The 12,191-nt window shown below is 36.9% G+C and overlaps 1 protein-coding gene across 3 annotated transcripts in view; it reads left to right on the top strand.

Moving 5' to 3' along the window:
- Positions 1-2,210: 2,210 nt before the first annotated feature.
- The window catches only part of fnbp1l (formin binding protein 1-like), a 72,548-nt gene continuing 62,567 nt past the window's right edge, over positions 2,211-12,191 (top strand). For 2 of the 3 annotated variants that reach the window (XM_055167669.2, XM_055167668.2), the window contains exon 1: positions 2,211-2,439. In XM_055167669.2, coding sequence (XP_055023644.1) covers positions 2,416-2,439 — 24 coding nt within the window. In that variant the 5' untranslated portion in view covers positions 2,211-2,415. The remainder of the gene's footprint in view (positions 2,440-12,191) is intronic. The other variant, XM_055167670.2, reaches the window with a different exon arrangement.

The following is a 12,191-nucleotide window of genomic DNA, read 5'->3' as shown; positions in this document are numbered from 1 at the left end:
TTAATGTCTTAAGATATACACCACTAATGTATTTTTTTAATACATTTTTTTTAGTCTTAATGGCCTAAGCCTAGTCTGTGAAACCGGGTCCTTGAAGGGATATTTCACCCAAAAAATTTTTTTCTGATGAACACAAAAAATATATTTGAATAAATGATGGTATGAACACAGCTGTTTGTAACAGTTGACTTTCATAGTAGGAAAACAAATATTATGGAAGTATTGTGATAAATAATGAAGAAGATATTTTGATAAGCACACAGTTGACGGTGCCCATTGAATTTCATCATATTTGTTTTTCCTATGGAAGACAGCGTCGGCTGTGTGCTTAACCTAATTACTCAAAATATCTTCTTTTGTGTTACCTGTCCGGGAAACCGCCCCTAAATGTTACATTTTTTAAAATCAATGTTATCTTTAAATTAAAGGCATGATGTATATACACACTGTCAGTTGTACATTATAAAAATGCATAAACATTATGCGTATTAGCAGAGATTAAAGTTTTAATTGCTTATATCTTCTAAACTTTGTTATTGTTTTTGAGTACACAAGTTTATGTCCTAAATTTTACCCACCACGCAATGGTGGGGCCCTGCAGGCTTGGGGGGCCCCTACTGGCAGTGGCCACAAGTGGTTAACATATTTAATGATTTCTCATTTAATGATTTCTTATTTAATGATTGCGGCACAGATACATAGAAAAAATCAACCAGACAACGGACAAAAAGAAGACACTTGCTTAAGGTAGTGATTGTTTCCCTAACTGGGGGCGCGAAGGGGGCGTGGTAAGCATAGCTTTGAAAGTATATTGTGTGTTTATACAGACCCAAATCTAAGCAACTCATATAAAGTGCGCGCGAGCGAGAGATGTGCGAGTATGCGCGCAAAATAATATTCGCTCATGAAAAAGCATCCTCACGAGGGTGCATATATAAGCTAGTTCACAAGTGAAAAAGAGTCACCTCAGTGCGCACAAATGCAGTCACACATGGAAGTGCTGGGATTAGAGCCCACTCGACTCTCTCTATGCTCTCGCAATTGCAAAATATTTACTCGATCGTCAAGTTGACTTTTGAGACTTTGGGCTTCCTGTAGTTGCTAGTTTGGTTTGATTAGTAACGCATAATGTTTTGTTCCACACTTGTTGTTAAACATGCAGTGTGATTTAGAATTTAGCGGCATCTAGTGGTAAGGTTGCATATTGCAACCAACGGTTCAGTCCACTGCTCACCCCTCGGTTTTGAAACGCAAAGAGAAACTATGGTAGCAGCCACAGGAAAAACATGTCATCAACGGAGACAACTTCGTAAAAAAAAAAAGTTTGTCCGTTAAGGGCTTCTGTAGAAACATGGCGGCACAAAATGCCGACTTCCACATAAGGTGACCCTCTATGTATGTAGATAAAAACGTCTCATTCTAATGTAATAAAAACATAACGGTTCATTATAAAAAAGGTATTTATACACCCCTGATAATATAGTTTTGTATATTATTTAGCATTTCTGTCAAGAGATCCTTTTAAAAATTACACACTGCACCTTTAAATACAGGTAGAAACATGATATTAAAACACCACGCAGAGGTTTAAATCACGCAGAAAATACACAAATCATATTCTGTCTTATCAATGTCATCAAAATCTCATCTTTAGTGTTTATTTAATATATATGCTTGTTGTATCTCACAGTAAGTTTGTTTCTGCAATATGAACATACGAGTTTTGTGACTCCTATTGATAAATCCAGGCAATAACCAGCTTACAATGTTGTTTGATTGTGTTGGTTAGTTCAGTTTGTTAGATTAGTCTGAATCATAATCTAATACTTCCCCATTGTTTCTCATGTTTTTTAGTAAGATCACACCCTGCAGTTTTAAATACATCCTATAATCATTAATTTGTAAGTAAATTATATATTTGAGATGGACTTGAAAATATTTATCTGTGCAAAAGGGGGGCCCAGTGGGAAAAGTTTGGGAACCACTGGCTTAAGGTAAAAGCAAGACCTTCTTTATTTTTTTAACAGAGAATATTTTCTGTTAGGTTAAGCAGTTCAGAATAAAAGAAATCCCCATGTCCTTGGATTTTGCTTAGGGCCCCCAAAATGGTAAACACGCCACTGCGTAAACCTAATGTGATTTGATTTCATGGTGCTCAAAATCTCCACTTACACAGTCTGACCGCTAGAGGGTGATATTGGACTCATCCCTCCATTTCCCCGCGGCGGAGGCGCATTGTGTGAGTGTCGGAAATGGGAAAACCTTGAGCCGTGAGATTTTCGCTGCTTGCTTCACTGACTGGAGTAAAGCAGGGTTACGACAGTCGACGGCAGAGCGAGGGAAGGACGCGCAACCCTGGAGTTTTAAACAGGAGACGTTAGTTGCTGGAGTTTTTCCCCTTCTGAAAAGGACGCTATGAGCTGGGGAACGGATCTTTGGGTAAGCGCACTTTTCCACGATTCCACGTCCCCGTGGCCTTTTGTTCACTCGCAAACAACTCATGGCAGTTTTTGGCATGACTTCAGGAAAGGTGTCCTGCTAAAGCTGTCTGTATACAGGATATGTCCTGCTGGTTAACTGTGACGATACACTTTTGCCGCCAATAACAAATCCAGAGTTCGATATATTGTATCATTGTTCGCGTGTGCGATGTATTAATTTTTAAACGTAATCCGCGTGACGTTCCATTTGATTATAGTGACATTGAGTAACCAGATTCAATCTGAAGGTTTCACACCCAGTTTCGATCACTACGAGGTGGGGAGGGAATTATGTTTAACTCGTTTTCCACACATACAACCGATGTGTTGAATACATAGTAGGCTAAATGTTTACATACCGTACTGTTATTAATTTCAGACAAAAACAAGAAACCCCCCAAAGGGTGTCCGGACTCCCATTGTTGCTTGTTCGTAACAGAGACAATGCCGAACATTAACATCATGCTGCGGTACCACCATAATAATATAAGATGAAACCTCAAATACGGCGGTTTGTTGGTTAGATTTAACTTGACAAAATCCAGTCGTACCTATTTCAAGCTCTGTCGCGGTTAGTCATTCAGAAACATGTCTGCAGTTTGAACCCAGATCTTTCATTGTCTGGGTTTCAAGTTTTGTCTCCCATGTTCCACGTACAAAACTGGCGACTTAAATAATAAATGCGTCCGTTTGGCATAAGCTTACTATCAGAGGACAATGAACCCGTCGAGTATGGATCGGTACAGGGGTGTTGCCCTAAACACATTGGGCTACTGGACAAAAAGCAAAGGATGTAGGCTCGTGCATCATTTTCAGGGTATTACGTATTACAGCCTGAATTGTTTTAGTACATATTGTTTGTACATTTGTACTTGATAGTGTCATAACTTTGATGTTGGCGACAACAACAAGAAGTTTGCCGGTTTCGGTGCTCTCGTGACTATAACTTGGTTTATCATGAGTAGCACGTTAGTATGATGAGTAGGCCTATTGAATAATTCAATAATATATATGATTTCTAGGAATGACTAGAATTCAAGTTTTTTTTTTACATTTGGCTAAAGGTTTAGTGTTGGGTTATGGTTTCAACAGATTTGGCTTGAATTGGCTTGAGTGTCCTTTCATGTAAATCCCTTATCACCATAAAATCTTTTATTTCAATTGGAAAGATCCCATTGTTGATTATGTTCATATGTAATCCTGTTGCAAATTCCTTTGTGTGTGGACTGTGGAACATGCTTAATAATCATGTTGTCTGGTCGTCTTGTGGTGAATGACTTTTTTAGACATAGAGAATATTTTCCATCCCTAGCTTTGCCTCTGAATGAAATTTAAATCTGTCACTTCTGTTTCTTGGTGCCTTTCCTCAATTGCACTGTGTGTGCGTTATAATAATTTATGAGTTATTAAGTAAACTCAATGGGCACGTGGAATGTCTATCATTATCTTTCTAGTGCTCATTTGAATTCCAAGTGAGTGACGTTACATCCTGGATGGAAATGACTTGCACCCTTTTTGTTTTATAGGGAATGTGCTTTACATATTAATCGTTAACTTCTAAGCAGCCTACACTACAGGACATTTGTGTAATTGGACTATCCAGTACTTTTAGGAGAACAAATCTGCACCTTTACTTGCATAACTTAACTTGCAGTCATTTAGGGTACACCAGGAATGCCAGCTATAGGAATAATATAACCATTATTGTTTCCCATATGGTCAAAACACATAAGATTTGAGAAGCATTTCCAGTTAAATCTTGTACAACAAGGGCCAGGAGAGTTGTCTTTCCTACTAAAGTTGCTTATTTGTATAAAATATAAAGTTTTTAATGGTCCAGTCAGTGTTGTATAGACAACCATATGATATGACCATCTGTAAGTGTGCTTAACAAACTGTTTATGTGGTTGAAAAAATCGAACATGGCTTGTATGTGACGATTTAGTCCTTTGTAGATCAGACTGGTTAGACCTGTTTGGGTTTTTAAGCATGGATTCTGTTTGTTTTGTCCATATGTTCTGCTTATGTTTGTTATGCTCTTTTGGGTTACGGGATGAATTAATTGTCCATTACCAATTGTGCATTTGTTTTTTCAGTTAAATGAACTTTTTTAAAGTTTATATATTTGTTTTGTTATTTGTTATTTTATGTTATTATTTAAATTTAATTGTGGATGGAAAACAATAGCCATCCTCCAACAACAGGGTTGAAATTCTTGAAAGTTTGTGAATCTGGGGGAAAAAATTCAAGGCTCTGGGAAGTTTTTGAAAATATACATACATAGATACAGGTCATTGAAAGAGCTTGAATCTATTTTATGCAAGAAGTTTTCTGGAAAAAAATCCATATTATTCTCTATGTAGTGTAGGATAATATCATAAAAATTCTAGACTTTTTAAGCACACGTGCTAGACTGTTTTAAACTGCTTTAAATGCTTATGTCTTCTGTATGCGAATGTTGATTCATACCAAAATGTTTTTTTGCATTGTTGTGTTTGTCAAATGAAAATGTCTCGGGTTACGTATGTAACTGTTGTTCCCTGAAAAGGGAACGAGACACTGCGTCTCCATTGCCATACTTCCTGTGTCCCTGTAACGCCGTATTTGGCATTATTTCTGATAACGATATACTTCCTTGCTCCTGCGTCACCCTGTCTTATTGTAAAGCCTCACCATTGGTTGAATTTGATATACACATTCAGACGCACTTACCCCTGGAGGCGTCCCCAAAGTGTCAGCGCAGTGATGCAGCGCGAGTTCCTTTGAAAGGGAACTGTAACAATGTATCTTAAAAGGTAACACAATGTAACCTTGCCTCACTTGAAATGTGTGAGACATTTAGTCCTTGAATTTGAGGGTTATAGACCTGGAAAGTCCTTAAAAGGTCCTTGAATTTGAAGTTAACTAAGGTGTGGGAACCCTGCAACAAGCATGTATATATAAACTCTTTTTTTTTGTCCTTGAACTGTTATTTGACCATATCAGTCAAATAACGAAACATGAGTTTGTTTACATGTACAACAAAAAGTTAAACTAGAAAAGCATGTAAAACCTGGACATTTTTATCAAAACATGCACGCAGAACAAATTGGTAATCCTGTAAGACTGTAAGGTAAACACACTCTGTATAAGACTTTATGTTGTATATTTGCTAGGGCTGTGTATCGGCAAGAATCTGACAATACGATACGTATCCCAATACAAGGATTTTTGGAATATTTCTTATTTTGGGAACAAAATAAGATGTAATTTTAGGAAAGTTGTCATCAAGAATACTCCATCATATGCAAACGTAGCAAAAAATTTTTACCATGTTGTGTGAACTTGTTCCAGATTGAGTTTAGAATCGACCCGGACCCATCTAATACTTAAAAGTTGGATAAAGACCCATGCAGAACCATAAATGTAATACCCTATGCCATAAATCTAATACCCAGACACCTATTTTTTTACATAGCTGGACCAGGTTGGCATATATTGCACAGCACATTACTATTAGGCTAAATCAGTTGTGGAAAAAAACATTGTCTCTTACCTTAACAGCATTTTCCTTTGTAAGTTGCCTGACATTGATGCATACAATCCATATCCATATTATTCCTCTCTAGGAGCTTAATCCACTCATTTTTCCAGAATAAAAAATCTACATGATGTCACTGTGACACTTTGAGTCAGCTTATACATAATAAGGATTGTTTGCCCGTTTGAACTATAATAATGATTGCTCGTTCAGAGCAAAAGGCTCGACATTAGCATTGCTTATTTGTTACCATCCCTGAGGAAACAGTTTAGATTTAAAAATATGGTTCATTCATAAAAAATGGGAGAAACAAAGTGGAGTGCATGGTCTTGACTTTTAAAACAAGAAGCAGTTGTCAGCCGCCATAGAAACTGGAGGACTGACTCTGATCACGGCCGGTTGTTCTCCGATTGACTCGGGTTTTACAGAGTGTTAATCAAACCCGGGATCCGAATTAAACTGACCATTCAAAACAGGTCCTGTACAGGTCCTGGGTTCCTGTAAAAACCTTTACTTTCTGTCATTCTGGGAGTTTAAAGACTGCTATCTAGCGGTCGGGATGTAAACTGAAAACGAAAGAACTTGCATGAATCTTATATGAAAAAAATCAGTACTGCATTTTTGAGAATCTATACAGTGTCGGCAAACAAAATATCCCGATACACAGGTGTATCGATATTTTCTTACACCCCTAATATTTGCATTGTTTACAATATATGGAAATAAAGAAGATGAGGGCATCCAGATTTTTCCCTTGCGTCCTAATCAAAGGTAATCTACTTTTCTTGAAACTAGGGATGCATATCAATTAATCGCAATTAATCTATAGCAAAATAAAAGTTTTTGTTTATATCATATATGTGTGTGTACTGTGTATAATAACTTTGTATAGTTAAATGCACACACATGCATGTATATATTTAAGCAATGTTTACATGTGTATATACATTTGTATATTTATGTATAATTTATATTATATATAAATATAAATACTTAATATATAAATATATTACTTAAAATTATATATGCATGTGTGCATATTTATATATACATAATTATTATACACAGCCCACACACATATATGATGCAAACAAAAACATTTATTCTGCTATAGATTAATCGCGATTAATTGATATGCATCCCTACTTGAAACAGTTTTGTGAAGATTTGAGCTGATTATAGATAAGATTAAAAGTACAGTTGTTGGAGATCCCGTGCTTATGTAAAGACAGTTCAGTTAGAATGGTATGTGATGTTGAATCGTTGGCATGCTGCTACTTGCACAGTTTTTTAAGTATTAAAAATTGGCTGCCAGTAACCCTTTTACATTGTTTAATTTGAACTATACAGTCATATTCTGTTGCCTTTCACTGATGTCTTTCTTCAGCAACACTATTCAGAGCACCACAGTTAATGTGTGTAGATTACGTAGGGCTGGTAATCTGGAATACCTGTAGTAGGATCAGGTGAGATTCTGCCAGGCCATTATGAATATGTGCCAACACTGCTGTCGCTGCCAATATACCAGAGGGGCATTAAGACATAAACACACGCTTCGAACACAGCCGTGGGAAAGAGTGCGTCAGGAAACAATTAGTTTGAACCTTTGACCCTGCGTTTAGTATGTCATTACAATGCTTTCCGATGTTTGTTGGCGCGTGTGAGTCATGTATTTTCTACATACTTTATGTCTCTATGCCTAAAGAACCGGTTTGCAACCAAGGTCAGAAACTTTTTTTTAATCTATATTTGGTGGCATTTTTTGCTCTGTCAGAGCCCCATTAATTTTGGAACCTGCTGCTGTATATATAAGTATTCAGTTATGGATGTTTTGAGTGTTGTGTAATAACTTCTGGCACTGTGCATCAGTAGTGTTAGAGATTTCTGCAGTGTTCCAACTTTGCTAAAATAAACTCCGAAAAAAAGATTTTCATAGTATTCTAGTTAAGCACAAGATCTTGGTTCTGTCTGGTAGCCAAGTGAATATCCACTCACAATTGGATCTTTGTAGCTTGTAAAGCCCACTCTTGGCTTGCACTTCGGTCTCTGGCGCTCTCTGAAAGACCAACAGCTGGGTGCAAACGTCCATCCTCCATATCAAACAACAAAGATTAATTTCGGTCAATGTTGTCATAACCAAGGGTGCGTAACTTATTATTCTGCAGGATTCGGCTAATTGGACCATCAAACGTTGGTCAGCAACTAAATAATTTTACAGAGTCCGTATTTAGGCATCAATCTCTTGTTGACTGAACCTGTAGATGATGGCAGCCAAAAATAGCTGTACCTTAAAGGTCTGCTGTGTCTTCTGGAATATCTGTAGTGGCTTCTTATTACAAGATATCATGGGTTATAAACCAGTTTTGGATATCTGTGTTATATGCCCATTTGGGCTGCTGCCCAGATCATGAATTATTGTTTTTACCTTTTAAATGATTTGCTGCTTTCCAAGCTTACTTTGGCTTGGAAATATTACCAGTCGCATGATGTCTGGGGCATTTATGTCAAATTTGCAGGTAAATTGCCCTGTCACGTGGGATTTTTTGCTAAATGCGTTTAATGCTTACTTTTTTAAACTAGAGATGGCAATGATTTGGCATAAGGGTAATTTAACTTGTTGGTATATGGATTTATGATTCAGTTTTCTGAACAGGGTTTAGATTAATCAAGGACTAGGCCTTAGTTATATTAGGACAGGGATGGGCAACTTCGGTCCTGGAGGGCCGGTGTCCTGCAGAGTTTAGCTCCAACCTGCCTCAACACACCTGCCTAAAAGTTTCTAGAGTGCCTAGTAAGACCTTAATTGGCTGCTTCAGGTGTGTTTAATTATGGTTGGAGCTAAATTCTGCAGAACACCGGTCCTCCAGGACCGAAGTTGCCCATCCCTGTATTAGGATATTTAAGTAGTTTTTACAAACATACCTTACAAAAAAAAAATACTGCTGTGCCTCTTCTTGAGACAAAACAATGGCACTGATATATGTTAATCCAAAATGCTTTTAAATTAAGGCAGCTCAATCATGCATATCATCTTATATGGTAATCAAAATAGCAAAGCTTCAACTAAGGGTCAACCGATTATCGATCTGGCCGATTTTCGACTTCGGTCATTTTAAAAGCCGATTTGCCGATAAAGTAATGTATAGGAGTGCGACGAGATCTCGCGAGATTAAATGTGTTTCGCGAGATTACATGTGTCTCGCGAGATTTCTTGAGGAGGTGCTGGCCGTTTCACAAATAAAAGACTGCATCCTTCGGAGGTCGCATTTTTAAATTGCATTTACTTCATCACTGTCTTATTAGAGACTATTAACAACTATAAAGTTTACTAATTATTTAGTTAATCGCAAATTGTTGTAATATGCTCACGACTTGCGAATGTAATGCTCAGTTAATGATCGGAAATAAGCCTTGATGATGTATGCAGCCTGCATATGCGACCTCCGGAGGATGCAGCTTTCTGTTTGACCCTTTTACAGTGCATGCATTATATTTGTCTTTTACTGCGTTTGCTTTTTTGTTTGGGTTTCCAATAATGTTCGTTTGGGAGCTCGTGTGAAGTCTGAGACGCGTTGTGTTTGTATGTTAATCAGTGTCAGATGTGAAGTCTCAGCAGATTAAACCCTCACACAGAGTTTACATGATTTAATGTCTGGATGTTCTTGCTCAAAAAATGACAGTGGCTGTATCATTTCTAGTGTAAAGAAATTGACATATATTAAATATAAATATGGATTTAAAAAATTTTTGGCTAAAAATAAGCGCTTCTCTCCGTCGAAAGTGAAAGACAGCGTCCGCGAGACGAGTCCACTATCGCCCCCTGCAGGCATTTGTTATAATACATACATAATGCTTTTTATTTATAGGGCACAAATGTAATGTGTTTGTTAATGTTGTTTAATGTAACTTGGTTTTAATACTTTATTTGAACCAAATTTATTGCATCTTCGTGATTATGTAATTTTAAATGATACTGCTCAAGTGGGTCTATTTTTATTACCCCAAAATAACAAATTACTTCATTATCAGTTAGCAAAATAATTGTTAGGGACAGTCCTTGATTAGTTAAAACATTTAAAAATAACATGATTTCAGTTTCTTATTCATTTATTTTATCATTGAGGGTTTCTTAAAAATATTGTCTCGTCTCGTTCTCGTGAACCCAATCTCGTGTTTTGTCTCGTCTCGTGGATTAAGTGTCTCGTCACACCCGTAGTAATGTAATTTTGCAATACGCTCTGATGCAGCCAAGGAATTGATGATTGCCTTCGCATCACATGAAACAGGGCACTCTAGTTAGTGGCCTAGAGCAATGCCCAGCCCACCCACCGCCCATCTGATTTGTTGGGAGTCACGAGTCCGGCTAATCAACGCAAGAGGCTGGAGAAACCCCGAAAGGTGCTTTCATTCCTGCGCACATGTCTGTTTTGGCGACATACTTTAGAAATAGGCTATTAAACCAACTAAGTGTGCCTATTATATATTTTTAATGTTATAGTTTCAAGAAAACATTTTTCGCTCTTTTCAACAACATACACAATGAAGCTATGAAGGCAACTAAACTATTTACACTTTTTATATAAATTCAAAATGTTTAGTTAATTGTTAAATCCTTAGGATATTTTATTAATTGATGTGCAAGATGATTAACTGAATAGTTCTACTGTTGCATGCAACAATAAAATCATCAGAAAAATGAAAAATTATTGCTAATCGGTCTACTTGATCTGTAATAATCGGTATCGACATAGGTCCTGAAAAACACACATCGGTCGACCTCAAGCTCCAACATCCATCATTAAAGTAATTCAAATAACTCTAGTTGGAAAAAATATGTCTCCAGAGGTGAAACAAAACTTTTGTGAGAGAAAGCAATTCATATTTTGATCTTTTTTTTTTGTGAAATTGAAATGTAAACCAGGTCATTGTATTATAAAGCCCTATTCGGACAGGATTAGTTTTACGGGGGTAGATGGCGTAATGTAATTTTACCACAGGACGTCTGTAATATTGATGGTCAATTCACACAGGATTAGAAAGCTCAGTAAAACATTCAGAAGTGAGAGGGGTAACTCGACTACGCAGCGCGTCACCTCCCTCGTCGTCACGTGCACATTACCTTGCTTCCTGAAATCACATGTGCAAACATGCAACATGATGCAGATGAGAAAAACTCGAAGACCAGAGAGGAAACACTGTGTTTAATTTTGGTTTGGTTTCGTGTCTCTGAGAAGTGATTTTGACCTTTTTTAAGTCTGTGTCTTGGTATGCAGGAAGTGACTATTACATGAGGTAATTTCTCCTGACTTTTTTACAGAAGTTTAAAGGTCCGGTAATCTTTACTGATCCAAGAGAGAATTCCTACTGAGCAATTGATTACATGTTCACCCGTGACTAATTTTGTACCCGACACACTGCATCAGTGTGCAGTGTTTTAGTCATCATTTTAATGTTTTTCAAGTAAGCCATGTTTTGAATAAAGGCTTTTTATATATTTTTGAACTGGAAGTAGTGCCTTGGATCCTGATTAATCAGATAATCTTTACTGATATTAGCACTATTTGGACGGGATTAGTTTTCCAAACGACGTTTGAGTTTCAACGTGTCCCCCACGACGTCTGTGATTTTATGTACCAATTCGGACGGGATTAAAGTTCTCAGGCTATTCCAGAAATGGGAGTGTCTGTTTCATACGTTTGGGCGTTGCAGAAGATCATGTGCTCTGGATACGCGTGTTTAAATGTAAAATTATTACAGAACATGTAATTTTTTTAATTCATTTTAACTAATCAAAATAACTTCTACAAATCCTACTAAAGTAGCCTACGTGTTTTATATAACTGGCTGCTTATAATAAACCCAAAGAAATGAAGAAATAATGATTAATAACAATTATTATCTTTATTAATTAACATTACCAATCCGGAATTGAACGAAATAAGGTTGAGTTTACCTTGTACTGATATTACAGTGGCCAGTTTTAACAGTGTTTGATATTCAGCCCATCTTGATTTAATCATTTTATTTCGCTGAATGGAAAAAAACATTCATATCTGAATAAAGGGAACTCAGGAAGTACAATATACGCGCGTTAGTAAGACCTTATGGCATATCACGTTGGCCAAAACATGAAAAAAACCCCGTTTTCAAAAGATATTGTGGGCAAACACAGACATTTGCATCCGGACGGG

Source organism: Misgurnus anguillicaudatus, chromosome 5, assembly GCF_027580225.2.
Source record: "Misgurnus anguillicaudatus chromosome 5, ASM2758022v2, whole genome shotgun sequence".
NCBI lineage: Eukaryota > Metazoa > Chordata > Actinopteri > Cypriniformes > Cobitidae > Misgurnus > Misgurnus anguillicaudatus.
Note: the sequence above shows the minus strand (reverse complement) of the source record. Positions and strands in the feature narration are given on the sequence as shown.